The 27,932-nt window shown below is 40.3% G+C and overlaps 3 protein-coding genes across 4 annotated transcripts; all 3 read left to right on the top strand.

Moving 5' to 3' along the window:
• Positions 1–58: 58 nt before the first annotated feature.
• On the top strand, positions 59–27,890 carry LOC116042265. 2 transcript variants are annotated; one of them, XM_035994178.1, is made up of 4 exons: positions 59–764; positions 27,239–27,361; positions 27,450–27,493; positions 27,604–27,890. In XM_035994178.1, the coding sequence occupies exons 1-4, from the start codon at positions 167–169 to the stop codon at positions 27,715–27,717; spliced, it is 879 nt and encodes a 292-aa protein (XP_035850071.1). In that variant the 5' UTR covers positions 59–166; the 3' UTR covers positions 27,718–27,890. The 2 variants fall into 2 exon arrangements, with proteins under 2 accessions (XP_035850071.1, XP_031144247.1); XM_031288387.2 differs by lacking the exon at positions 59–764 and adding an exon at positions 25,469–26,459.
• Positions 5,370–7,267, top strand: LOC116038075. The gene is made up of 5 exons (XM_031282275.2): positions 5,370–5,591; positions 5,722–6,426; positions 6,549–6,674; positions 6,760–6,803; positions 6,894–7,267. Exons 1-5 carry the CDS (start codon positions 5,498–5,500, stop codon positions 7,011–7,013), a joined length of 1,089 nt encoding a protein of 362 aa, XP_031138135.1. The 5' UTR covers positions 5,370–5,497; the 3' UTR covers positions 7,014–7,267.
• LOC116038077 (signal-regulatory protein beta-2-like) lies at positions 17,192–20,805 on the top strand. Its single transcript, XM_035994179.1, has 6 exons — positions 17,192–17,323; positions 17,408–17,743; positions 17,836–18,165; positions 18,888–19,013; positions 19,115–19,146; positions 20,513–20,805. The coding sequence occupies exons 1-6, from the start codon at positions 17,281–17,283 to the stop codon at positions 20,672–20,674; spliced, it is 1,029 nt and encodes a 342-aa protein (XP_035850072.1). The 5' UTR covers positions 17,192–17,280; the 3' UTR covers positions 20,675–20,805.
• Positions 27,891–27,932: the final 42 nt, after the last annotated feature.

Here is a 27,932-nt window from a genome sequence, read left to right on the forward strand (position 1 = left end):
GTATTTCACATTACATTAACTCAACATTTGCTTTTTCCCTCATTTCACTTTAGCTCAGACGACAGATCTAAAATCCTCAACTGTTCGTCAAGAGACAAGATTTCTATCAGTTAAAACTGGGGAGGAGTTGACTTTACAATGTTTCTATGAAGGTGATGTTGCTGTAATGCTTTACTGGTATAAACAAACTCTGGGACAGAAACCAAAGCTCATCTCTACATATCATGAATATAATATAAATGGTATTTTTCATGATGAATTCAAGAACAATTCACGCTTCACACTGGATATGGAAAATGGTAAAAATCACCTAAAGATCACAGATGTGCGTGTTTCAGACTCGGCTACTTACTACTGCGCAAGTAGTGATACGTATACATATATTTTTGAATTTGCGGAGGGAACCGTAGTCGATGTAAAGGGTTCAGGTTTGAACGTCCGAGCTACGGTCCATCAGTCAGCATCTGAGAGCATCCAGCCAGGAGGCTCTGTGACTCTCAACTGTACAGTACACACTGGGACCTGTGATGGAGAACACAGTGTTTACTGGTTCAAGAACTCGGAGGAATCTCAGCCAGGACTCATTTACACCCATGGAGACAGGAATGATCAGTGTGAGAGGAAACCCAACACACAAACACACTCCTGTGTCTACAACCTGCCGATGAAGAGTCTGAATCTTTCTCATGCTGGGACCTACTACTGTGCTGTTGCCTCATGTGGACACGTTCTGTTTGGAGACCGGACCAAGCTGGAGTTAGAGGGTAAGGAACATTCTAGCATATGCTGTCTAATCTGATGGGTAGTAACATATAGAAAGTAATTTCCCCATTATAGGATTTGTCTTTGGGGAGGTTTTTGTCTATCTGAATCGAGGCTGTGAGGAGGGTGTCGTATGTTGTAGAGATTGTAAAACCCTTTAAGGCAAATTTCTGATTTTGGCTATATGCATAAAATTGACTTAACTAGACATTGTAACTTACTAACCGAACGTGGAATAAAACAACACATTCTCACACTCATCTCGTAAAATATGGACGCTTGGTCAGGTGCCTTTGTCGTTCTTATTAACGCTAAAAGTCTCCTTTAGCGCTTTAAGTAAATGCGCTTGGTCGGGACTATTGCCGTCCCTTTAGCGCTATAAGTAAACGCGCTTGGTCGGGACTATTGCCGTCCCTTTCAGAGTTTAGATTCTCTGCCCGAGCCCGAGCCCGGGCTGATATTTTCTGCCGCTATCCTCGGGCCGGGCCGGGCCCTTGACCAAGCATTTGCGTTTTTTTAATTATTACTTTATTAGCCTTATTCGGTGGGGAGAACGCTATGCCTCTCCAGCTTCTCCCGTAGCTCTGGGTGTCCTGCACTGACTTGAGTGTGAGGTAAACTGTGCTACGTCGTGTCTCCCCCATCTGCAGCATTTTTGTCGGCCAGTGCGTCAGCATGCAGACCGTGGTGAAGGACAGTATTAATTAGGTGATCGAGACAAGAAAATCTCCTATATGGTTCCAGGGCTTTGATTACGTTGCTGCCTGTTACCCACACTATTCGGCTGAGGGAGCAGCTATAGGGTCGAATTTAGGTTAGAGTTTTTTTTTTACGTTTCTTCATTCGGATCCATTTGCGATCCATTCCAGTCTGAATAAACAAACAGCGCAGTTTCCATGCTTCGTCCTTGTTGCATTATTCATTAAGATAATTCTAAACAGATTTCTATTCGTATTAAAAAATGTCGGGTTTAAATCGGGCTCGGGCTCACAATTACAGTTAATGTGTCGGGCCGGGCCGGTTTCGGACGCAACGTGCACGGGCTCGGGTAGAGTCGGGCTTGATTTTTTGGGCCCGATCTAAGCTCTAGTCCCTTTAGCACTATAAGTAAACACGCTTGGTCAGGACTGTTGCCGTCCCTTTTGACGCAGTTATGTTAAGGAAAAGGTCGTGGGTGGGCGTACGGTTCTGTGACACGCGGGAGGAAAGAAAAAAGCGACTATAGCAAGCATGACAAATTCACCCTTATATTCTACTCGCTAAATCCTATCTAACTGCTGCTCTCCCCGGTGCGTTACACAAACACGCTGAAAGACGCCTTTTTCGTTGCATCAGACGCTGACAGCCACTGTCCAAACGTCCTTATTTTACGAGTTCGGAATGAGAACGGGTTGGATAAAAACAGGAAATATACTTAAAGTCTGTCTCTCTACAGATGAGGTGGACTCTCCTTTTTTGGTGTATTTCTTGAGTGCAGCTTTGGCTTTCACCACCATCCTGAGTGTTTTACTGGCTTTCTTAATGTACAAGGTGAACAAAAGAAACAGCTGCCAAACTGCAGGTAATTGGTACTTTTTCTATCTGGCAGATTGTGTTCACTGAATTTTGCTTGTAAATAAAATGTTTTCTGTGTTCTACAACCAGTGAACCACGCAACATTTCCATCTCCTTCCACAGCGAGTGCAGAGGTGTGTACAGTTTTTATATTTTCAATAACCGTAAAAAAAAAAAAAATAAATAGCATCACAATTAACTGTGTTGTCGACATAATTTCTGAGGAACCATAATTTGTGATCTTTTTAAAAAATATATATTTTGTTACCAGGGTTACCAAGATGCAGACAACCTCCATTATGCTGCTTTAAGTGTCAACCTGCCCAACAGATCAAGAAGACAGAGGAACAACACCAACAATGAATGTGTGTACTCCAGTGTCAAGCAGTAGAACTGGACATTATTTCTACGTTCTGAGTAAGATGGCAGATTCTTCTTATAATCTCTTTGATTATGTACATACATAGATGTAGATTTTTAGATAAATATCTGTATCTTTCATTGGTCCAGGATGTAAAGAGTGAGGAGAAAAATGATAAGAACGGACAGAGTCAGTGGAAAGAGAAGTTTAAATGATCTATGTTGCTCTATGAGACTGTATGAACTGTTGTTAGTTGGCCCTTCTCCAATGAATCCCGTTGATTTGCAGTGGACATTTTAGAGAATAATTCATCAAACAAAGAAATTTGATGTAAATTTATTAAGAAAGCTGGATTGATTGATGCTGTACAACAACCTGGTCTTTGGCTATAAGAGCTTGGATTAATTTACCAATACGTGGCATTATTTGTGTTTTATCCTCAATTTTTTTGACCTAATTACGTGTATTGTGCATTTCCATGAACATCTTGTGTTAAATTGGAATAAATCAATCAAATATATTAAAAGAAAACTAACAACATTTGTGTGTTTCTGTTCAGTCCCTAATACTGTAAGGTAACTTTGGCTTTGTCATGCATTAATGAATGTTTTGAATTGGTGATGGTGCTAGATTAAAAGACAGGATAAAGCTTTTCACAGTTAATCCTTTGGGGACCGTGACTGTACCAATTTTCAATCGCTCAAATAGGTGTGGAGATATTTAAATAGTTTAAAAGCAAAAATATCGAACTAATGGTGGCACTAGAGGAAAAGTCAGGGGACTACCAAAGTCGGTAGTAACCATCCAGAGGGAGACATTAATGTCTGTACCATATTTCATGGCAATCCATCCCATTGTTTTCCAAGTATTTCACTCTGAAGGAGAAATTGCAACCTGATCGTGGCATTTGAGGTTATCACCAAAGTCCTACATAATTTGGAAACCATGAAGATCTGTACACAATTATGTGCTAATCCATTATGTAAATGTTGAAGTGCTAAAGGAAAAGTCACGGGATCACCAAAGACTTCAGAATGTATCCTCTAGTAAACTGTTATATCTGTAGCTAAATGTAGGGCAATCCATGCAATATTTCCCTCTGACCCACAAATGTCAATCCCATAGTGACAACACAGGAACATGTAGCAAAGAAGTAGGATTTATCCTCTAGGGACCATGAATATCTGTTAAAAATTGAAATTCAATCCATCCAATAGTTAGTCTGAATCAAAGTGGTGGATCGCCCAATGAAAGACAAACTGACTGCCATCTTTACAGCCATACTGCTAGCATGGCTAAAATCAATTTCTCCCTTTTCACTGCTGCATTATCACTGAGACCTTGGCCAATAGCAATAGGGCCTGTGGGCACAACAGTGTTTCTTCATGATAACTTTAAGAATCCATTAATGCTATATTATATTCAGACTCTTTTGCTGTCAAAACCCATCAAGGATTCATTAGATTATCACGCCATTGTTTTATTGACTAGCCAATGCATAACCTCTTAACCTTCCACATACCTCTGCCCCATGTATACTAGAGTCATTTTTCAGACGTTTTTGTTCAACATGCCTTAGATTTTCTCATTGGGAGCAATATGGATTTCAGTGTCTAAAGCATTGTGTGCCACAAATTGCCATCAGTTTTGCAATAAATGGCAAAACCCCTGTGGTTAACTGAGCTACAGCCAAAGTCTAAACAACATTTATGTCGTCTAATAGTGTAGTTGGTCAGATTCTTTCCCATTTTCGATAATATTTCTGCCAGCTATGCGTGTCATTTGTTAAACATGGCACAGGAAGGTTTTCAATTGACTTTCAGCATTTGTATTCAATGTCCAAGTTTGCTTCATTATGCCTTGTACAGTATATATTGCTGTATTTGTTACAGTTTGGCCTTTCTACATCCCAGTCACTCTGAAACCTGTTGGCCCTTACCCCTATGTTCTTGTTTTTTTAATCTTTTTTAGTGCAATTGGCTTTGTGGTTTTCTACAGGATGTAACAGTGTTTGCACTCCTACATACTATAGATGCTCTTAAAGACAAAGACCCCTCAAACATCCCTCCACTTCAAATACGACAGGAAAAGAAAAGTATTTAAGCATGTATGTATGTGGGGGGGGGGATCTAAATTATTTTTATTTGACGCGGTTATTTGAAACACGATGACATTCCCAAACTTTATGTATCTGACATGTCTGTTTTGGGGGGAAACGGATGAGTTGTTTTTGTAATTCCAACTTTTATGGAGTATGTTCACTCCTCATACAAATGGTTCAAATATTTTTTCAATTACTGATGGATATGTCACATAAAAGTAATTGTGCATTTGCTTTGTCTCTCAATTCACACCAGCTCAGTCAAATAATCTGAAATCCTCATTTCATCATCAAGAGAGTGGGTTTGTATCAGCTAATGTGAGTGAAAGCTTGCTGTGTTGATATTGACATGTTTATATATGTGCACATCTTTTAATGTGCATATGCACTATATTTGTTCAATTTGCACTTGTACTTTTTTAAAGTGTTAAAGTTATTCATTAAAATCTGGCAATTAATAATAACCTGTTGTAATATATGATTATTAAATGTTAAGGACGACTAAGCCCTACTGTATGTTATTAGTGTTAACATTATCATAAAACCACACTGATTTATGAATCAATATCTTTAGGACTGTAACCAAAGACACCATGAATGGTAAACCTGTATCTCTACAGTGGCAGTGAGCATGTGATCAAGTTTCCTAAATAGGACGTACAGAGTCACTTCTGGTTGGCCAATCAAATGCATCCTTGTCTCTGAAGAGTGGAGACAAAATGCAGATTCTTTTCATTCAGCACGACAATTTGAACACGATGACATCTCCAAAGTTTCTCTTCTATCTGATGTGTTTGTTCTTCAGAAAAGTTGGTGAGTTGTCTTTTTTGTGACTGCAAGTTTGAATTTGTTAAGCCACTACTCATGACATTAGTTCTGATATTCCGTTATGTTTTTCACATGTTAATAAGGTGCATTTGCTTTGTCTCTCCTATCACTACAGCTCAGACGACTGATCCAAAATTCTCCTCATCTCTTCATCAACCGAGTAGTTTTGTATCAGCTAAAACTGGGGATGACTTCACTTTGAGATGTTTCTATGAAGGTGATGTTGCTTCAAGGTTTTACTGGTATAAGCAAACTCTGGGACAGAAACCACGGCTCATCTCTACTTACTACAAGTATGAAAGAAATGGAATATTTCATGATGAATACAAAAACAATCCACGCTTCACATTGGATACTGAAACAGGTAAATATCACTTGAAGATCACAGATTTGCGCGTTTCAGACTCAGCTACCTACTACTGTGCAAGTTATTCATTATCTATTGAATTTGCGGAGGGAACCTTAGTCAATGTAGAAGGTTCAGGTTTGAAGGTCTCAGCTACGGTCCATCAGTCAGCATCTGAGAGCATCCAGCCAGGAGGCTCTGTGACTCTGAACTGTACAGTACACACTGGGACCTGTGATGGAGAACACAGTGTTTACTGGTTCACGAACTCGGAAGAATCTCAGCCAGGACTCATTTACACCCATGGAGACAGGAATGATCAGTGTGAGAGGAAACCGAACACACAAACACACACCTGTGTCTACAACCTGCCGATGAAGAGTCTGAATCTTTCTCATGCTGGGACTTACTACTGTGCTGTTGCCTCATGTGGACACATTCTGTTTGGAAACGGGACCAAGCTGGAGTTTGAAGGTAAGGAACTTTCTAGCAGAACTTGTCTCAGCTAATGAATTGTTATTGTGTTAAGCATTGTCTTAGATAAAAAGAGAATAACATTTGAAAGCTCTGTGCTTTGTCCTAATGTCTCACAGCAGATGAGGTGAACTCTCTTGTCTTGGTGTATTTCTTGAGTGGTGCTTTGGCATTCACCACCATCCTGAGTGTTTTACTGGCTTTTTTTCTGTACATTATGAACAAGAGAAACAGCTGCCAATGTACAGGTAAATGCTGCCGTTTGTACAGTATCTACAGAGTGTCATTTTTGAACATGGCAGTACAGAAACACAGCTTTCCATTATATTTCAGGGTCCCACGCAAGAGTTTCCGCATCCTCAACAATGAATGCAGAGGTATTTTTGGCTGATTAACGTAACATATTTTTATAACTTAACAATGGCTGTGTACAAATTCTGATTTACAGTTTTACGTTTCATTGCTAGGGTTACAAAAATGAGGAAAATCTCCATTACGCCGCTTTGAGGGTAAACAAGGAAAGCAGATCGAGAAGACAGAGGGACGACACAGAGGATGAATGTGTGTACTCTGGTACAAAACAATAAAAATGGACATGTCTTCATCTTTTAAAAAAAAGTGTTTTGTAATTTGGCTTTTCTTGAAACAGGAAAACAAAATGTTTACATTATTTTACCTATACATGTATGATGTAAGGGTTTTACCTTGTAATAAACCAACAGAAGCCAAAATAAGGTTTTTGTAATGACAATGTATCAAGTACAATGATTTCCACTGTGTCTGTCCCAGTGGTTTGTAATAACCTTACATATTAGGTTCTGGTGCTGTTCTTAGCATAGGGAACAACCCAAACTATCTGAGAGGTAAATCATGATGGCATTTTGTTGTCTTACGTTTATTCATATAGCACCTAATACATGCAGTTACAAAGTACTTCACAGGCCTAATAAATTAATAGGTTAAAACCCAATGATCCTCAATAAAAATCTCAATAAATCACAAAGGCAAGGAATATCAAAATACAGAGTAATACAGTCAACAATGTGGCTAATTGAAAGCTTGACTAAAAAGATGTGTCTTTTGGTAAGCTCTGATACCTTTAGCTTTCAGCTTTGTACGGTGAACAGCCAGTAAGCCCTGATCTGAGGACCTCAAAGACCTGAACACTTAAGGGTACAGCAGGTCTCCAAAGCAGGCAGGTGCCGGATCACGGAGGGCTCTGTATGTGATGACAAGAACTAGTTGATTGAGTGATTGTGTTGATTGCGTGCCACAAACCCAAACTCTTTTTGTTTCCATGTGGTCGGCCGTGTCATGGAAAAATCTCTCTATGGTTTTGTAAGGTTTTGTTCTGAACTACTGGGACATATTGAGCTTGAGAGAGAGAGAGAGAGAGAGAGAGAGAGAGAGAGAGAGAGAGAGAGAGAGAGAGAGAGAGAGAGAGAGAGAGAGAGAGACAGAGAGAGTGTGTGTGTGTGTGTGTGTGTGTACAGTATGTGTGTGTACAGTATGTTTGTGTGTTTACAGTATGTGTGTGTGTTTACAGTATGTGTGTATATAAAGGAACTGTGTGTGTGCGTGTACGTGTGTGTGTGTTTGTGTATGTGTGTGTGTGTGTACGTGTGTGTTTGTATGTGTGTGTGTACAGTATGTGTGTGTGTGTACAGTATGTATGGGTGTGTGTGTGTTTACAGAATGTGTGTGTACAGTATGTGTGTGTGTACAGTATGTGTGTGTGTGTACGTGTGTGTACGTGTGTGTGGGTGTGTGTGCATGTGTATGTGTGTACGTGTGTGTGTGTGTTTGTGTTTGTGTGTGTGTACGTGTGCAAACCATAAATGATAATATTGTGGTGAGCAAAATGTAAACGAGAAAAGACAAGCTAAGATTGTTCATGAATATTCAGATAATGTTTTGAGTTTTTATGTCCGTGAAGCACTTTGTAGATTTATTTTTGAAATGCTCTATCTAAACTTTTTTTTTTAATTTTATTTTTTATTGGGGTTTTTAAACAAACATGGCGTCATATAAAACCAGGAAGTATATAGCACTGAGAGATTTACAACTCTACTCATGTAAGCTGCTCTGTGGTTTCCAGGTAAGAGGGCCTCAGGTGGTTCTAAGAAAGGTCTGGGAGGAAGTGACAATTTGCTTCAGATCAGAGAAAAGCAGACAGCAGATCTGCTCTGGATTAGAAAACATTACAGAGGTCAATATCATAGATTAGCCAGGATAAACACTGAGGTGGAATCAACACACCTTTAAAGGAATAAGCCAGTGTATTAGTCATAACTTTAGAGGAGGTTAATGCACAGTTTTAGTTTGCTTCATCACTGAGCCTTCTATCAGAGGACCAGAGCCATCTGTATTCAGCAAATGTAACAAAAAACTCTGACAAATGATTACCATGCTGTATTCTTAGTGTATTTTAATAAATTAGTATGCCTGCATGATATTTCCTCTCTTGTTTCATTGACAAAGGTTAAGCATTAGCAAACTGCAGTCGATGGTAAACTGGTGTTTCCAAAACAGACAAAAACCACAACTTTAAAGTGAGAAAAAGGTGTGAGGTGTGAGTACATGCCGTTTAACAAGTGATGTCTGTGGTAAATTTATTTTTTGAAGAGCGAAACTTGGCAGTATACGTCACAGAGAGCACGTGATTGTGTTTCATTCATAATGAATTTGTTGACACATTATCTATTGAATGTTCGGAGGGAAACTTAGTCAATGTAGAAGGTTCAGGTTTGAAGGTCCCAGCATCTGAGAGACTCATATACACACATGGAGTCAGGACTGATCAGTGTGAGAGGAAACCCAACACATAAACACACACCTGTGTCTACAAGCTGCCTATCAAGAAACTGAGCAGAAGCTCGAGTGAAGATAATGACCTCTTCTGAAGATTCCATCATGTTTTTTTAATCCTCCGTGTCCTCCTTACATACTAGCAACTGTGTGGAGGAGGGGTGGGGGTGCGTACGTGATCACGGAAGGCTTGTTTCACGTGGACGCACTGACAGTTTTGTTGTCATTACTTAGAATTCCTCATGGGGAGGACAGAAAGTACGCACTATAGCTTTAAAGTATTTTAAAGTTGGGTAAATTCAGCAAAATTCTCCAAAACAATATAAGGATAGATATTCATAGTCAACTTACTTCTGGACAATGCATCGACTCAGTCTATAGATATTCTTAATTTTTATGAATACTCAACTTCATATCATTAATGCTTTTACAAATAAACTATAACTGCATTTTACCTTATCTTCTACATAATGACAGTTAGCCCACTGCCAAGTGCTTAGTATGACTAGAGTCCACTGTAAACATTATGCTGTATAACCTGTAATTTATCCCCCCAATGTTAAATAACATACCAAGGTAAAGAGTCATTATTTTCTTTATATACCTCACACCATGTGAATCTCATCAACCAAACTTGACACTATAGTTGACAGTGAGCATGTGATCATGTTTCCATAAGTAGGACGTACAGTGTCACTTCAGGCTGGCCAATCAAACGCAGTCTTGTCTCTTAAGAGTGGAGAAAAGATTGAGATTTCTCTCATTCAACACAAGAATTCGAAGACGATGACATCTCCAAAGTTTCTCTTGTATCTGACATGTTTGTTCTTGGGCAAAATGGGTGAGTTGTTGTTTTTGTGGCTGCAGTTACTATGTTTTTAGTTCATAACAGCTATTCTCGGAAATGCTGAGGAATCTCAGCCAGGACTAATTTACACCCATGGAGGCAGGAATGATCAGTGTGAGAGGAAACCCAACACACAAACACACACCTGTGTCTACAAGCTGCCGATGAAGAGTCTGAATCTTCCTCATGCTGGGACCTACTACTGTGCTGTTGCCTCATGTGGACACATTCTGTTTGGAAACGGGACCAAGCTGGAGTTAGAAGGTAAGGCACTTTTCTAGCAGACATCAATTGATAAGTAGGTTCCAGATTTAGGCTTTGTCTTTGGGGAGTTTTTGTTGCAGCAGAGGTTGTCTCATCTAAACACAGAGGGATATAAAAGCTGCTCTGTAGTGTCTCTGATGTCCGTCTCTCTACAGATGAGATGTACTCTCCTGTCTTGGTGTATTTCTTGAGTGGAACATCGACATTCACCACCATCCTGAGTGTTTTACTGGCTTTCTTAATGTGTATGATGAACAACAGAAACCGCTGCCTGTGTGCAGGTTAGTAGTACTGTTTGTATCTACAGCATGTACTCACTGATCATGGCATGGTAGTGAGTTTTTCTTTCTGTTTTTCAGAGTCTCAAGCAAGATTTTCAGATTCCTCTAAAACAAAGATGAACGCATCAAAGATGCAGAGAGACGACACCTGGAGTGAATGTGTGTACTTTAGTGTGAAGCAGTAGAGCTGGCCATGTTTAATCTCTGTCTCTGTGTAATACATGACACGTGTGTGTGTCACTTTAACTGTGTAATGTAGCCGTTTTGTAAATATGATTTAAACATTTTTACTCTGTATTGCTAAAGCCTCATCTTGCAGTAATCTCATTGAACAAGCTTTTCTTAAGACATGACATGATCTCACTATATGTCTAAATCATTGTGTGTGTAAATGAATACTGCTTGTTAAAATTTGATGATGCTGTGTTGAGCTAATGTGACACTTTGTATCAGGGCTCTGCAATTAATCCAATTTTGATCACGATTTCAGCTCCCAACGATCACAAAAACAATGTAACCAAGAAAAACAATTATTATGCAAATTACATTTAGCAAGTAAGTTCTTTTTATGTCTTGTCCCGCTATTTGAACATTTAAGAATATTTTTATATTGTTTATTTTTAAGGGGAATTCAAAAAGTTCAATAGGTAAGGTATTAACGTGTGTGTGTGTGTGTGTGTGTGTGTGTGTGTGTGTGTGTGTGTGTGTGTGTGTGTGTGTGTGTGTGTGTGTGTGTGTGTGTGTGTGTGTGTTTTAAGGGGAACTCAAACAGGAAAAGTATTTAGGGAAATTTCACAGTTCTTGGTGTTTTCACTGTTGACTTGTATAAGTGTTACACTGTTTTTAAGTTCAATAAATGCAACATCCTTCCAAAAGTCAATGGGTAATCGTGTTAAATATAATCGTGATTTTAATATTGACCAAACTAATGTGTGTGTGTGTGTGTGTGTGTGTGTGTGTGTGTGTGTGTGTGTGTGTGTGTGTGTGTGTGTGTGTGTGCCAACAAACCACAAAAGGTTATCTTCAAGCGGGATGATGAAAATATAAACTGCTATACAAAACCAAACTGACTCAAGCTTTATGTGTTTTATACCAAAAATGAGTTAGATGAAAACCAGTAAAATCATATTAAGATAAATACAATTCTACTTTAAACTGCTCTGTGGTTTCCAGGTAAGATCACCTCAGATGGTTCTCAGAAGCCACATTGGAAGGAAGCCACATTTTCACAGAGAGGCATTTAGAGAAGTAAAGAGTACTGCTTCTGTACAGAGCAGAGATGTTGTGGTTGACCTTTTCAGAAGTAAACAACGCAGACGAAAGAAACGTCATTGTATTGGGGGTGGGGGAGCAGACACTCTGACAGCACCTTTAAAGCTCTTATTAACATGTTTCTCTTATTTGTTAAGGATTTGATCAGATGTGTCTGTAAATGGTGGTTTTCAATAAATATGTAAATAATGTATGGAATTTTACAATAGCCTATAACTTTGAGGGGACCGGTGTTAAGATCCAAACCACATAATTGTTTTCTAATCTTAACTAGAAGGTTTGGTGTCTAAACTAAACTTTCGTCGCCCATGACGGTCAACTTTCATCGGCTAAACTCAACTGCAACGGCCGCTAAAGCGACCGGCACCTAACTGTAATTTTGTAGTTTATCATACGGATTGTTGTGCATACATTTTCGTACGATATCATAAGATCCCGTTCATAAGATTGCGTTGAGCTGTGATATGTGCTAAATGCAACGGTGTTTGCAGCTGCTTGGAGGATCCCATCACACACAGATCACACACACACATACACACACACACACACACACACACACACACACACACACACACACAGATCAAATGTAATGCCTTATCTAAGCATGGCTCCATATTAGCCAGACTGCCTGACAACATAGCTGTTTTACTCATCACTGGCCTGAACAGTGCATGGACGCTCTTTGTTTGACAGAATTGGACAGAACTGCCAAAACAACATAGGAAGCCTAGGCCTTGCTGTATCTTGGTGTCCCCGCCTTTATGACCCAACAGCAGACACTTATCATGATCAAAATGTTCGATTTGCGTAGCTTGATTGCCATGAGTAAAAAGTAAAATGGTCCAACAACGGCAAATGTCTAGCATTGTGATCATGAGCAGCAAAACATGACATGACGTGATATGTGTGTGTGTGACATTATTATCAGACTCCCACAGTATAACTCCTTTAAAAATAGCAGACTCACAGTGATCAGTTAAAAAAAATGTTGTCAATGCAGCACAACCAGAGTTAACATTTTATTCTAAGCATTCACTTTCTTGCCTACATTACCCAAAATGCAACTCATTCCTTGTCAGCAAGGCAACAGCTGTTTACAGACCTATGTTACCCATTATGCAACTCTGTTCATTGTTACCAAGGCAACAGCTGCCTATATGTTGCATCATGGAAATAGAATGCAGTGATGTCACATCCTGTACATGTGCCTTTCATGTCAACATTCTAAGTGACCCATTCTACCTTCACCAAGATCAAAGTTCTCTGTTAGAAGGTTGATTGACAGGCGATCTCTCACTGAGTACTGAGAATCTCATCACGGTTTTACTGTGCTGCGTTGATTATCATCTCTTCAACACCGACAATACAGCTTGCTTCTGTATTTCTGTGCTAAACAGAGAATTATTTTTCAGCGATAAGCTTTAAGAGAGCAGAACACAAGTTGCAACCAAAACATGGTCCTTCCTCTGGAGTCCTTGAAGAACGACACCATGGCCCTCGGCCAGGAACCGACAGTTATGGTTAGCAACCAGGATGAAATGAGTGTGAGCCTACAGGCCATCACGCAACAGCTTAAGAGCCTGCGCCACCAAATTCACAAGCGCCAGAGACAGTTCAATGGCTGGGAAAATTTGGAGGAAATGTTCACCACAGGGAAGGCTGAGGAAAAAGCTGCAAAGAAGAAATGTGACTACCTTCTAAAAGAAGTGAGGGAGCTCAGCGACAAGGTCCAAAATTACAGCACTATTGAGGCTTTGTGTAAAGAAACAAAAGCTTCAAATGTGGCGATGGATCTGCAGCGTCAAACTCTGCAACAAACAGTTAGCGATCTCAAAAACCGGCTCAACAACTTTGATGAAGTGAAAGAAGAATATGAGGCTGTGAGACAAGAGCACGAGGAGCTGCAGAGTGAGATTTACTACCTGCAGAAAGAACTCCAAAATGAGACCAGTGTGGACATAATGTGTGCTGGATTAAAACGGCAGACAGAGGCAATGAGCCAGCAAAACGCCGCCCTGCAAAGCCAACTCCTGGAGCTGAAGGAGAGGCATCAGCAATCCTACAACGATGCAAAAGCCGAGAAAGAGGCGATTAGCCAGCAGAATGAGGCTTTGCGACATCAGATTCAAGAGATGCGCGAAGAGATCGAGAATAATAACGATTTGGAGGAAGAGGTAGAGGCAGTGAAGGCATTAAATGAACACATGAGCTGTGAAAATGACGCCTTGCTGCAGGAACTCCAGGCTCTCAAAAATAAATCAGCCAATTTAAACATCTGGCGTGACATGTACAAGGAAACATTGGACCGCGTGGGCGTTCTGAAGAAAGACAACGATAATTTGAATCAGCAAATCCAATTCGTGAAGGACCAACTCATGATTAAAAGATATTTAAAGAACAGTTATGTAGACCTGGAAGCTGAAGAGAAAGTTCAGCAGGCACAAAACCGAGCCCTGGGTAAAACCCATTCTGATGTTTTTAAGAAGCTTCTGAATGAACCAGACTGGAAGTACAAATACGACGTTCTGAAACAACAGACAGACGACTTGACGCTCCAGAACAACAAAGCCATGGAGGAAATCCAAAATTTTAATGAAAACCTCAGAGTTTTGAATGCCTTTCAGGCGAATTATAAAGCACTGAAGGCAGAGAAAAAAGTTCTCATGAACCACAACAACACTCTGCAGAAAGAACTACAGAAGCTGGAGAAAAAGTTCTCCAAAGAAGAAACTCTGGAGGAAAGAAACAATGACTTGAAGTCAGAGAACGAAGCTGTGAGCCAAGAAAACAGAGCTCTGCAGCTTAAAGTTCAGGAGCTCGGCGACGCACTCCGAGGTGAGAGTGTTTGGGCCAATACATATGATTCCCTGAAAGTGGAGAAAAACTGCTTGAACCGGCTGAATAAAGCCCTTCATAAAGAACTACAGAAGGTTACTAAAAAGGCCGACAAAGAAAAAGCTCTGGAGGGGAAGTGTACAGCGATGAGGTTGAAGACAGAGAACAACCACAGACAACAGGACTCCCTGAAAGAACAAATCAGCGCCCAGATGTGATACTGTGGCGTCATATTTTAGTAGCATGGAGTCCCCCACCCCAAACACACTTTCTTAATTTGGCAAATATTCCATGCAGTGATTGCATGGATTTACTCTAAGTCCTCTGGTTCCCTCCCACACCTAAAAACATTCCTAACGTGGCCTCCATTCCTAAAAAGTTCATCAATTCCTGCAGTGACTGCATGGGTTTACATATAGTTTCCTCCCTCAACAATCTTCTTAATTTGGCTATTCATTAATAAAAAAAAATAAATCAATATACAGTTGTTGTAAGTGTCATGTGTAAATATAAATTAAGTGTCTTAAGTTTTGATCGGTCTCTCCTTATGTACTGTCAGAGGTCGACTTTAACAGCTCAGAAACACACTTAACATTGTTTTATCATCTTCATACTTTATGACTGTTTTCTGTTTGGGGTTTTCGAGTCCCCAGCTGTAAAACTTTAAATAAAAGTTAAATGAATACATAAGTCTAATAATAGACTAAAATAGACCTAACCACAACCCTTTCTCAAAATATTTTGTTTCTCATACTCTGAGCGAGAAGTCTACTTTAGTAGCACCAACATATGCCGCTAGCCTGGTTGACACCAGACCCTTCTCAGTTGTAACTGAGAGTGGGTCTGGGCAAGGTTCTTTCACACGTCACCAACAGACGCCACTCAAATGCCTCTGGGAGCAATGGATAGTCCTTCAACCAATCAGACCAACGATCCGGGTGACGTAGCAGTGACAGCGGCATCAACGGGTTGCTGCACTTCGGTGGCCAGCATGTTGAATGTAAACAAAAAGCTGCTCGCCGTCGCTGCGCTATCGTCATTGTGTAAAGCCCGCCTCAGCGGTGGTGAATGGTGCCTCGATTTGGAAGAATTGGAAATGGGCTTGAATGGGCTCTTGGTCAGACTGACTTGCAGAGCAGATCTCAAAATTGCCGGAAGTTCGTCAGGGTTTTCCCAGGCTAATATGCTGCTATATTCAAGGTTTTTACAGAGGGGTTTGTTCTTTTGTCATCCAAAACTTGATTTATATAACATTTTATTCCTAAAAACATAGCAAAAAAAGGATTTTTATCATGGCCTGTGTTAGTATTTTCTGATTCATGGAGTGATAAAAAGATATCCAAAATGACCTAAAAACCTTTGACCAATGTGTCAACAACATGAAACAAGAATTCATCCAATGTTCACATTGCTGTTTTAGAAATGTATGCAAATTATCACATATTTAATTAGATAATGCTTAATGTGCATATTAAAGACTACAATTTCAAAATAATAAAAATTGTATTAATGCAAGTAATCAACAGGGAAAGTGTAATGGTGATATATATTATCTTTACCCTATTCTTGTGTAGTGCCTTGCTCTAAAAAACCTGACAATAACGTAACATTCATATAGACAAGAGTGTGGTATTAATCCTCTCAATTAATTCTCAACAAAAAAGCAAATGCAAATTTTTTTCAAATTTTCCAAATGTTCCTTCAAGCCGGCTATTATCCGAAATTGCATTTATTAGGAGTGAGTCCACACAAATTACAAAAAGCACAATTGTTTACATCAAATGGTATCTAGTCATGTAAATTAATAGATGTGTCCCAGTTTTGCAATATTACTCTCTTAAGATTTCTGCCCTCCACGCAATGCAATAAGGGGGAAAAAAAAAATCAGCAGAAGCATGTATTTAAAAAAAGTGTTCCTGTTACAGGTTTAAGTGGAAGTACTTTGTACTGAAAAATAGTCCCTCTAAAAAACTAGGGTCACTGTTTCTGGAAAAAAGAGATGCAGCGAGGGTTTTTTCTTTCTAAAATGTTTTATTTCTCCCCTTGGCTCACCACATTCAGGTCAGTGCAACCAAGTACTATGGTACAGCCGCAGTTACATAGATATATTATCTTGATCTGTTACCCATACTTACATTTTCTTTTTACCAACCTTTTGCATGTAGAAACACTTTCAGTTCCCTCCATTCTTCTGGAAAGTATGCATCTAAATTGCAGTTTCCATTTTGCCAACCTCATTGTGGTTTACCTGCTTTCATTTAATATCAAACAGGCCATGCCTTATTGTCTCTATAGACAGAGCAAGCAGACTGTAGAGACAGTGTGACAACACATCTTGATGTAAAACGGGCCATGATGGTGGGTTTTTTTTGCTTCGATGTGAACTAGCAAATCATGTTCCGCAAGGTGAGGATGATGAACCAATCAGACCTGACCGAGGTGGCAGAATGTAGGACAAGTGGTGAATCTGTTAAGTGTGCTGCTGCTGTTGCTTCAGTCAGTCAGAACTGCTGAGGAGGAGAAGCCGGACCAGTGAAGCAGACGAAGATGAGGCTTTACTTTGTGAATGTTCTCCTGCTCTGGCCTTCGTGTAAGTAACAGAAATCCACCTGTGTAATCTTTTCATGAGTGTCCACACACAGACACTTACTTATATCCTGTCTGTATATTTCAGGTGCGGCAGAAATTTCTCAGCCTGTTCCTTTCCAAACAGTGAAGCTCGGAGACTCGGCTACTATTGAATGTCACATAAAGAGTGACCTGTACAAAAGAGTGTGGTACAAATTCACCACAGAGAAGGGACTGCAGCTTGTGGCAGCATTCAATAATTTCTTTAATCGGAGTATATTTCCTGGCGATTCTCAGCACCATTATTCAGTCAAATTTGACATAATCAACAGCCATCTGAGCATTTCTGCAATAACATGGGAAGACGTTGGAACATACTTCTGTGGAGTCACGCAGTTAAACGAGATTCTGTATGGATCGGGAACCTTTTTGATGCTAAAAGGTATTCATTCTCTCTCCTGACAGCACCCTGATTTCAGCTGAATGTGAACATGATGCTAATGATCATAGTTCATATTATATTTCTTCCCCAAGGTGCGATCAGTGACTCTGGCGTCCAGCAGCGGGAGTCTGAACCCGTCCAGCCAGGAGACTCTGTGACACTCAGCTGTTCTGTTCACACTGGCCGCTGTGCAGGAGAACACATTAGTGTCACATGGCTGAAAAACTCTCATCACTCTGCTCCGCAAATGATCTACTACTCTGGAAATAAGAGCTGCCAGAGGACTGAGAGTGGAGAGACTAGCTGTGTGTACGAGCTTCTCCTGAGGAACCTCAGCTCTGATGATGCTGGAACCTTCTACTGTGTCCTGACTTCATGTGGACAGACGCTGTTTGGAAACGGGACCAGGATTATTGTTCACAGTAAGACAGGAACTGTCACTATACATGTAGAGTTTTAGTCCAAATACTTCTAATTCCTAGCAAATAATATAAATCATAAACACAGAAAAAACGTACGTCAATATCGAACAATGCTGCAAAAACCCCAGAGTCCAAAGCCAGCTAGAGTTGGAACGATTGGCTGATTATTCCTTAAGTCAATCAACAGAAAAATAATCAGCCACTTTTTTGATAATCGATTCATTGTTGGTCATTTTTCAAGCAAAAATACGAAACATTTGTCACTATTTCCTGACTTTTAATTGACCAAATGATGAATCCAGAAAATAATCAGCAGATTAATCAAAGATGAAAAGTGTTTTTACAGTATGGTTAATTCTTTGGGAAAAATTGGGGTTATGGCAAATAAACTATTGGTAATGAATGGTTAGGGTAAGGCAACAAAAACACTGTTAAATGGAAATATTCAAGATTACTTAAAAAAAAACTTAAGTTAAGTCTCTGATGACAGAATGCACAGACAAAACTTTTTTTTATGGCTATATACCATATGTATAGGGGAATGTTTTCGGAGTGCACTTTGGGTGAACTGACCCTTTATATATTGAATAGTGCAGGATATTGTCAACAGTAAGTGACCTAAAGAGATTATGTAACTCAAATGTCAAGTTTTTTTTAAATGGAGAATATTGCACTGCTAGTTATTTGTGTTAAAACTAAGCACCGTTTATTTTCTTCTGCAGAAAATGCTGTCACCAATCTGTCACCATCTGAACTGAGTCCAACTGTGATTGCTCTGACGCTGTCAAACATCATTCTGGGGACTGGGACACTCCTCCTTATATGGAAACAGAGGAAAGATTCCACAGGTATTTCAAACCGTACTGATCAGCTGTATCTCTGCAGCAGAATCACAAACACATTTGGTTACATTCTGCAGTAACTGGAATTGACTTCTTTGTTTCTTCAGAGGCAAAGGATGGATCTTCTGAAGGCAATCAGGTAATTCATCAGCTGTGTGTAACCTGTGTGTTTGATCAAGCCTTCCTCACTCCCAACTCCTCAAAAACTGACGCCTGGTTAGTGGCCCTCAGAGTCAGATACCGACACACAATGCCCGTGTGAGGCGGAGGCCCGTTCATTCCTATGAGAGTTGCTCAGTGAAGCATAAAGCCTTCATTGAGTCCAAAATTACCCAGATGATCGGCGCTACTTCCACACTGTGTGGACCATAGAGCAGGCACACTAGAGACCGCCGCCGGCCGAGTTAGCTACTTCTAGTTTAGCACTCTACTAACTTGAATGGGTATGAAATCATTTAATGATGCGGCTCTCATAGACATTACAAATGCTATCAGACCAAATGGATCAAATTAATAATCAATAGTGATATGAGTCATTTCAGTTGTGACGGTGTGTGGTGTTTTAAGCCCCCAACGTCGCCTTCCAGGCAATGGTTATGTTTAGGGTTAGCTGCCTGGAAGGCGACGCTGGAGTCTTAAAACACCATTGAGCGGTTGTGATTGAGCAGTGTTGCATTTCCACCGTTTGTCCGCTATTGTTTAATTTGTTTCAAAGCTTCCTGCGGGCTTCAGGCATAGCAGCATCTCGACCGCAGTGACCTAAGATGATGTAGGATAAGAGCGCCATAGGGTGCCCGGATAGCTCAGTTGGTAGCGCAGCGCCCATATATAGAGGTTTACTCCCTGACGCAGCGGGGCCGGGTTAGACTCCGACCTGCGGCCCTTTGCTGCATGTCATTCCCCCTTTCTCGCCGCTTTCATGTCTTCAGCTGTCCTGTCAAAATAAAGGCCGAAAATGCCCCAAAAATAATCTTAAAAAAAAGGATAAGAGCGACAATGACAGGGAGAAGTATTAAACATTGAAAACCTGCATAAGTTGGGGTGGGGGATAGATCAAACAACATAAGGACTTTCACCCAGGAGACCGGGGTTCTTGTCCCTACTTGTCCTACATGTCACTTCAAAGTACATGTTGTAACCTAAACAACACGGGACTATCACCCAGGAGGCCAGGCTTTGTGTCCCATTCTTATCTTGCGTGTCACTTAAACGAACATGTTTTAACCCCACCCATGACCTTTACTTACCCTAAGTGGCTTTACCCTGCACGTCAACAAGTGACGCCAAGGAGTCCAGACTCAGAGAGTTCAAAAGCCATGCCAAAGTTTCCTGTCCAGGTGCTTTGAAAAATGACAGCAAGGGGTTCTGACGAAGCGCATTGAAAAATGATGCCAAAGGTAATAGTAATGCCAAGAGGAGTTGGGATCGAGAATGTGTTGGTTTGATTTGCACCACGTCTTTCTATGGCCAGTCTTAAGTGTTTTTCATTTTCTTTTTTTTCACAGACTACTGATACAGTAACCTATGCAGCTGTGTGTTCGGCCCCTAGACGCCTCCCCACCAGACAAGCTAGAGGGAAATACTGTGGAGACTCTGTAGTTTATTCTAACATTAGCTACTGTCAACAGAACCGACAGGTGGAAAGACAGACAAACCAGGGAGAATGAAGACTGAAGGAGTAGGAATGCCTAAATGTACATCTTTACACACATTTGAAATATGACCAAAGACCACTTTATCTGTATGAAATATAAAGAAGTCTGCCACTGGAGCTTCTTCATGACTATAGTTAAAGCTGCACTCACGGTACAGATCCATTTGTCCAACACGACTGAAGCGTGGTGTTGCGACATCATACATCCATGGTTGATGCTCCATGCCCTTGACGTGGGTCTGGCTTCTTGAGAATGTCATGGCGGCTCGTTGAGAATACGATCTAGTATTTTATGAAAATAGTTCACCGAAACGCGTTTCTGAAAACATTTTAAGCGAGAAATAGGCCATACAGTTGCTGAATCTGTCTTCATTTCAGATCGACAAAGGTTAGTTTGAAAGATTTTTGTCTACTTCTACTGGATAGTCGCGTCGCGTTCAACGGATTCATTTGCATAAAGATGGGCATCGGCTAGCTTTTTGATGTGCAGCATTTTTTCAAATGCAGCGTTGCTTTCCCGGAATGCTTTGCGTGCACGTTGAAGTGGCTTGACGTCACCTATAGAAATAGAGTGGAGCGCAGCGCGACAGAAGCGTTGCACGGTCAAATGGATCTGTACCGTCAGTCAGCGCAGGGGGGTGCGGGGCCCTGTGCCATCTTAACATGCGAGGGCCTACTTGTTGACATATACCATGCATGCACAAGAATCACTGTCAACCCGCACGAGGACGACCCATAATTCCGACAGCTATATAGTCATATCCTGTGCGTGCGTGCGTGCGTGCGTGCGTGCGTGCGCGAAATGTGGATGTACGCTCTCTGTCCATGGTGCTGAAATACGTACCAAAATAGATGAAAGGCATTGCCAAAGATAGTTGTATTTGTGTTCTGGTGTTAAGAGACTATTTAGCTGTCAAAATAATAAGCAGTCTGATGTATAAATATACAGTAGTACATTTAAATACTGAGTACTTGAATGTGCCAAATCCAATAACATACTTCTGTGACATGGAATTAAAAAAATGTGTTATAATTCAGTAAACATTTATTGTTGGGCATGCTTGCCCTTAAGAAATAACTGAATGGAATGAATGCTGTACTGTATCTTAAAGCTTTAAAAAATGACTTTTTAATCAACCATCAGCACGTCCATGAAACTTTCCATAGAGACTATTTCTTTAGTGTAAAAATGTTCCAATAATGATGTTGTAAAGTTGTTAACTAGATCTGTGGAATAACAAAACTAATGTTTGAAAGCTTTTAGCAACACAAACAAATATATATTTCCCCTTCACATGTAGGATCGACGGTGGCACCATGAATCATAGATCCGCGTAATTTAAAGTCCAAGCAGATAAAACCCAAACTACATGGCATACTGTTGGGGTGGCTGGAGCAATATGGGATTGTAATTTAAGCAAGCTGGCCCTTCAATGTAGTATAGCATAGTATACAGTGGTGTCAAGTAACAAAGTACAAATACGTCATTACCGTCATTACATAATACGGAGTAATTATTTTACAGCAGACTTTTTACTTCTACTCCTTACATTTTCACGCAATTATCTGTCCTTTCAACTCCTTACATTCTAAAAATAGCCTCGTTACTCCTATATAGGACAACCATACAAGAGTAATTGTTACTAAGCCTGCCCTGCACCAATTTTCTTATACAGTTTTGTTATCCTACATCTGTTGCCCTCACAGATTCCTGCAGCTAAGCTTGGATGTACATTCCAATAAAGGCTACTGATAACATGCCTCTGAAGTTTGACTTTTGGCACCATTACGATACTTATAGGCAGCTAGTCATCATATCTTCCGCTCCATGAAATACATGTTAATGCCCCATAGTACACATATATGGTTCTTTAATGTATTTGCATTGTACTGAAATGCGTTCATTTTTAATGGGCATAAATGCGGCTGAAACAGGTGCCTCCCAAATTTTTCAACATTAACATTTTAATGTAACATTATAGTCATTATGGCCTTTAGAAACATGTTTTTTGTGGAGGTGGGGTAGTGCACTATAGGCCCCTGTGGCGCAGCCTAAGCTTTTGTCCTTAATGGCATTTTTTCCCCCCTTACATTACTTTCACTTTTATACTTTAGTAGTTTTGAAACCAGTACTTTTACACTTTTACTTGAGTAAAAAGCTTGATTTGATACTTCAACTAATACAGAAGTATTTTTAAACCCTAGTATCTATACTTCTACCTGAGTAATGAATGTGAATTCTTTTGACTCCTCTGATAATATAAACAGAAGTAGACAAAAGACGAGAAGGGAACAATATATGATTATTCCAGCACCCCTTGCACTCTACCCTTTTGCACTATAGTCTTACAAATGTCATTGTTATATGTATGGATGCACCATCTATACATGTACATAAATGTTTTACCTTTGTTCAGCTTTGTTCTTGTTTTATGTACATTCAAAGCAGCGAAAATCATATTCCTTGTCATATTCCTTGTATGTCTACACATACGTCATACCAATAAATCTGATTCTGACTGTGACAGCTTTTTTAAATATTAGTGCTTCACTAAATAAGTGAGGACAACACCAGAGGCGAGTTTGTCTAAAGAAAGACAAAAGTAAATAGTTACTATTTATGCTAGCAACAGAATAAAGTAAGTAAGAAGTTGCAAAGTCACATTGCTCGACATTACTCTGGAGTTGCAGAGCCTTTTATTCACCCACTGGAAGCTTCTCAAAAGACATCAAACAGAAAGAGCAGAGCTTACAACACAAAGGAATTAAACTACAGTACTGTATGTGAAAAAAAGAGGTTCAGCTGGACACTTTGGTGTCAAACGTACAGTCTAGGCTGCAAAGGGAATTGAGTGTGTGCCAAAAGAAAAGAAAAAAAACTGTAATACACAGCATTGCAGACACAGGTAGAACATGTTCAGAAATCCCCTCTGGTCTATTTATACCCTTAAGCGGAGGGTGCAACCTTTAAAGTAGCCAGCTCTCTGCATTTGACTGTTGTTCTGACTCCTGTGGTGAATCGTGTGTGAACTAGTGAGAACAGGGTTCCGCTGGTGGAAACTTCAGTCCTATACTTGAACACAGGAAGACCGGCCAGTGGCCAGCGGGCCACAGCGTGCAGCGGCTCAGACAGAAGCCGAGAGCAAACAAGAATTCAGCTGTGTGATATGAGGGTCATATCGTAAATGCAGATAATGTCACAAAGAAAGGAGGGAATGGTTAACGCTGCAATAATGCAATGGGAAATAAAATAGCAGAGTACCATCTTATGTTAACTTGTACTCCCCCTGAGAGTGAAGCTCTCCTTAATTCATTGCCTGCAGGAGTTCACACCAAAAAAAAAAAGACATATGTGTAGCGTACGTCCTTAACCAACCCGGTCTCACGCCAGTTCGTAACAGTCAAGTTATTTTTTATTTATTGATACTTGTTCAGGTCACGATTTTCTCGTTTATTTTGTGTACAGGTCACGATTTTCGAACGTTACCATTTCACAAACTGCCACGGGGAAATTAAACGCCACACGCAGGCGACAACAATGGGACAGACCGACGGACTGCCACACGCGGCCACAACGGGGAAATTAAACGCCACATGCCGGCGACAACAACGGGATGGACCGCAACACAGGGACGCGATCCTTGTCCGCAGGGACATGATTTACGGTCTATGTGGCACGCGTCAACGGGGACATGAAACGCCACAACAACGGGACGGTTAAGGTTAGGAAAAAAAAGAACTGGGAAAGGAACCATCACACGCAGGACACGCCGACAACAACGGGACGGTTGTGGTTTGGAAGAGAATAACGCAGAAAGGAACTGCAACACGCGGGACGCGACCCCGGTCTCCGGGATCACGAAATATGCTTCCCATTTAAATACATTAAATTAAAATTCGTAATCACCACACGAAAAAAACGACATAATCGTGTCCTGTTCACGAATCAATAGATTCAATAACGTAACCATTTCACGACCTGCCATGAGACTGGGCTGCCTTAACTGTCAACTGTCAGCCAATCAGCAATGTCTCTGTGTGGATACTTACATAGTCACCAAGGAAGCCATTGCATACAGTTGGGATGAACATTATACACCTTTATGTACATTGCTTAGTTTATTATTTTATATTTTTTTTAGGGTTATTTCTTTTGGTCAGTTTTGATTTTTTATTTGGCGGATTCTACATTTTCAACTATGTGTTGCCAAATCACAAAAGTGATCCTTTTCTGACAGGTTGGGCGGTGTGGATTGGATCTCATAACGGGTCGGGTGCGTGCGGGTGTTAAGGAACTCTGACCGGCGCATCACTAGTATGTACCTATCTATGTGAACACACTTTCACGTGTCAAACCCTGCATGCTGTACATTTTTAGTAGACCCCAATGTAGAATATTTAACAGTCGTCTATTTCTTCTTCTCTTATTTTTTAGTTGTAAATGACCGTTAAGCCTTTCATTTGTTGCTCAAAATGGCCTCTTCCAACACCAGTGATTACTTACTTTGTGTTTGGACCATGGGAAAAGCCACTAACTGTGGATCAAACAGCAGAATGTCAGAGGAATAACATTTGAAATATGGGGTAAATGTTCTTGAAAATTGTTCCCTCCAATGCTGTATGCCTATGTCTATGTGGCAAGTAGTTACCAATAAGCAATGAGAAGCAGTTACAACAGTTAGTATTTATAGGCCTCATTGTATATACACACTATGTGATTTATGTTTCATTGATCAAGGTCAGGTTCAAGCATCATATTGTCATTACTGTTGTGGATGAGAATACCATTGCCAATGTGGGGGCCACTGAACATGTGTTCACTGTTTCCAAATCTGATTGGCCAATCAAACACAGCCTTCTCTGTGAAGAGTGGAGAACGTACAGAGTTCAACTCATTCCGCACAGCATTTGAAGCACGATGACACCTCCGAGCTTTGCTTTGTATTTCACATGTCTGTTCGTGGCGAATCTGGGTAAGTTGTTTTTCTATTGCCTGTGGTTTACTTTAAACTATAACCATATGTTTCCATGCATTCTGCAATACAGATCACAACAGCATTACATTTCAAATGAACTTAGGTATTTGCTTTGTCTCATTTTCTCCTCAGCTCACATTACAACTTTAAAACAGTCTTCATTACATTTTCACTCAGCTAATGTTGGGGAAAGTGTGACTTTGCAATGCAGTGACAATGATGCAAAAACGGTGATGTATTACTGGTATAAGCAAACTCTGGGACAGAAACCAAAGCTGATGTCCACGTTCTATAGGCATAATGATATCGGAACCTTTCAAGATGAATTCAACAACAATACACGCTTCTCACTGGACAAAGTAAAAGATAAATATCACTTGAAGATTTCAGATCTGCAAATTTCAGACTCAGCGACTTACTACTGCGTAGTGAGCAACTTAAATGACTTTGAATTTTGTGAGGGCAATACAGTCAGTGTAGAAGGTTCAGGTTTAAGCGTCCCAGCTACGGTCCATCAGTCTTCATCTGAGAGCATCGAGCCAGGAGGCTCTGTGACTCTGAACTGTACAGTACACACTGGGACCTGTGATGGAGAACACAGTGTTTACTGGTTCAAGAACTCGGAAGAATCTCAGCCAGGACTCATTTACACCCATGGAGACAGGAATGATCAGTGTGAGAGGAAACCCAACACACAAACACACACCTGTGTCTACAACCTGCCGATGAAGAGTCTGAATCTTTCTCATGAGACCTACTACTGTGCTGTTGCCTCATGTGGACACATTCTGTTTGGAGACGGGACCAAGCTGGACTTAGAAGGTAAGGAACTTTCTAGCCAAGGTTATCTCATTTAATAAATAGCGATGAAAACTCCAAAAAGAAGGTATCACTAGGTTTCTATTTTTTAAGTCTTTCTTAATACATTACTCAGATGCAGGCATTAGGAATTCCTGCTCACTGTAATCATTATACTTATGTCTTTACTGACCATGAAGCAGTTCCTTAGTGCTACTCCACAGTGGGAGATAGGGGACAAAATCTACAGTCCTTGTTTCGTGCACATATTCCAAAGTTTAGCCCAAGCCATCATGAGGCTTCAGCATTCTGAGTTAGCCTGATCAAGTGGCTATCTTTGTCCTGGCATGTAAGAATATTGCTGGTGTTTTGCATCCAACATGCCTACACTTCTCTAGCAAGTATATCTTCGCCGCAGCTCAGCATGGGAATAATTTCCATGGAGATAAACAAGGGATTTTGTCCCTGAAGACAGATTCTTCACTGGACGTAAACCGTCCAATATGTCTTTCAATTGGCAACTTGGCATCGAGTATTGTATTTGGAAGATACCCACTTTTTTGTCTAAGTCACACTGCTGAAATGTTTTCTGTCCACTATTCATTACATCAAAATGACTGAAGAGATCTCTTTGTGGCTAGCACACTAGGAGGAAAAATAACCAATAACTTTTCAATGTACAAATGGGCATGGCAGCATGGTTTTCTAAGATATACTTGAAAAAATGCACACCTATCCTATACTCAACTTTGAGAAGACATCTAAAAGCTCTTTAATATTTCCTGGTGTCCGTCTCTCTACAGATGAGGTGGACTCTCCTGTCTGGGTTTATTTCTTGAGTGCAGCTTTAGCATTCACCACCATCCTGAGTGTTTTACTGGCTTTCTCAGTGTACAAGGTGAACAAAAGAAGCTGCCAATGTACAGGTAACTGTTACTCTTTGAATCTTACTGCAAGTATTGAGTGCATATTTCATTTAAATAACATGGCTTTCATTTTGTGTGTCACAACCAGAGTGTAATGTAACATTTTCATCGACTTCTACTCCGAACATAGCGGTATGTATAATTTTCTATCCATCCATCTATGACACCTGCCGTGTTTCACTCATCTTTCTTGGGCTGTATCTTTAATAATAGTGATGAACCATTTTATATTTTGTTACCAGTTACACGAAGACAACCTTCATTACGCTGCTTTAAGGGATCACAGTGGCAACACATCAAGAAGACAGAGGGACAGCACCATGACTGAATGTGTGTACTCCAGTGTAAAGCAATAGAGCTGGACACGTGTCTGTACTTTGTTTCTGAGTACCAAGATATTTGACAAAAGGGTCATTTGAATTTTCCCGAAACATGAATGCTTATGATTTCAGCAAATGCAATAAGTATAAAGGCTTGCCATGCAATAAACTAAGCGCTTCCACTGAAAAATAAAACACTTGTCTTCTGACTGCTGGAGAGATTCACTGATTCACTGTCATACCACTTGTTG

This window comes from Sander lucioperca, chromosome 17, assembly GCF_008315115.2.
Source record: "Sander lucioperca isolate FBNREF2018 chromosome 17, SLUC_FBN_1.2, whole genome shotgun sequence".
Lineage (NCBI taxonomy): Eukaryota > Metazoa > Chordata > Actinopteri > Perciformes > Percidae > Sander > Sander lucioperca.

Bases quoted from the DNA above. Each gene is read 5' to 3' on its own strand.
- LOC116038075 (XM_031282275.2), top strand. From the start codon at position 5,498: ATGCAGATTCTTTTCATTCAGCACGACAATTTGAACACGATGACATCT. The intron at 6,675-6,759 runs GTAAATGCTGCC...ATTATATTTCAG, and splicing joins AAACAGCTGCCAATGTACAG to GGTCCCACGCAAGAGTTTCC. The intron at 6,804-6,893 runs GTATTTTTGGCT...TTTCATTGCTAG, and splicing joins CCTCAACAATGAATGCAGAG to GGTTACAAAAATGAGGAAAA.
- LOC116038077 (XM_035994179.1), top strand. From the start codon at position 17,281: ATGAGGCTTTACTTTGTGAATGTTCTCCTGCTCTGGCCTTCGT. The intron at 18,166-18,887 runs GTAAGACAGGAA...TTTCTTCTGCAG, and splicing joins GACCAGGATTATTGTTCACA to AAAATGCTGTCACCAATCTG. The intron at 19,014-19,114 runs GTATTTCAAACC...TTGTTTCTTCAG, and splicing joins ACAGAGGAAAGATTCCACAG to AGGCAAAGGATGGATCTTCT.
- LOC116042265 (XM_031288387.2), top strand. From the start codon at position 25,580: ATGACACCTCCGAGCTTTGCTTTGTATTTCACATGTCTGTTCGTGGCG. The intron at 27,362-27,449 runs GTAACTGTTACT...TGTCACAACCAG, and splicing joins AAGAAGCTGCCAATGTACAG to AGTGTAATGTAACATTTTCA. The intron at 27,494-27,603 runs GTATGTATAATT...TTTTGTTACCAG, and splicing joins CTTCTACTCCGAACATAGCG to TTACACGAAGACAACCTTCA.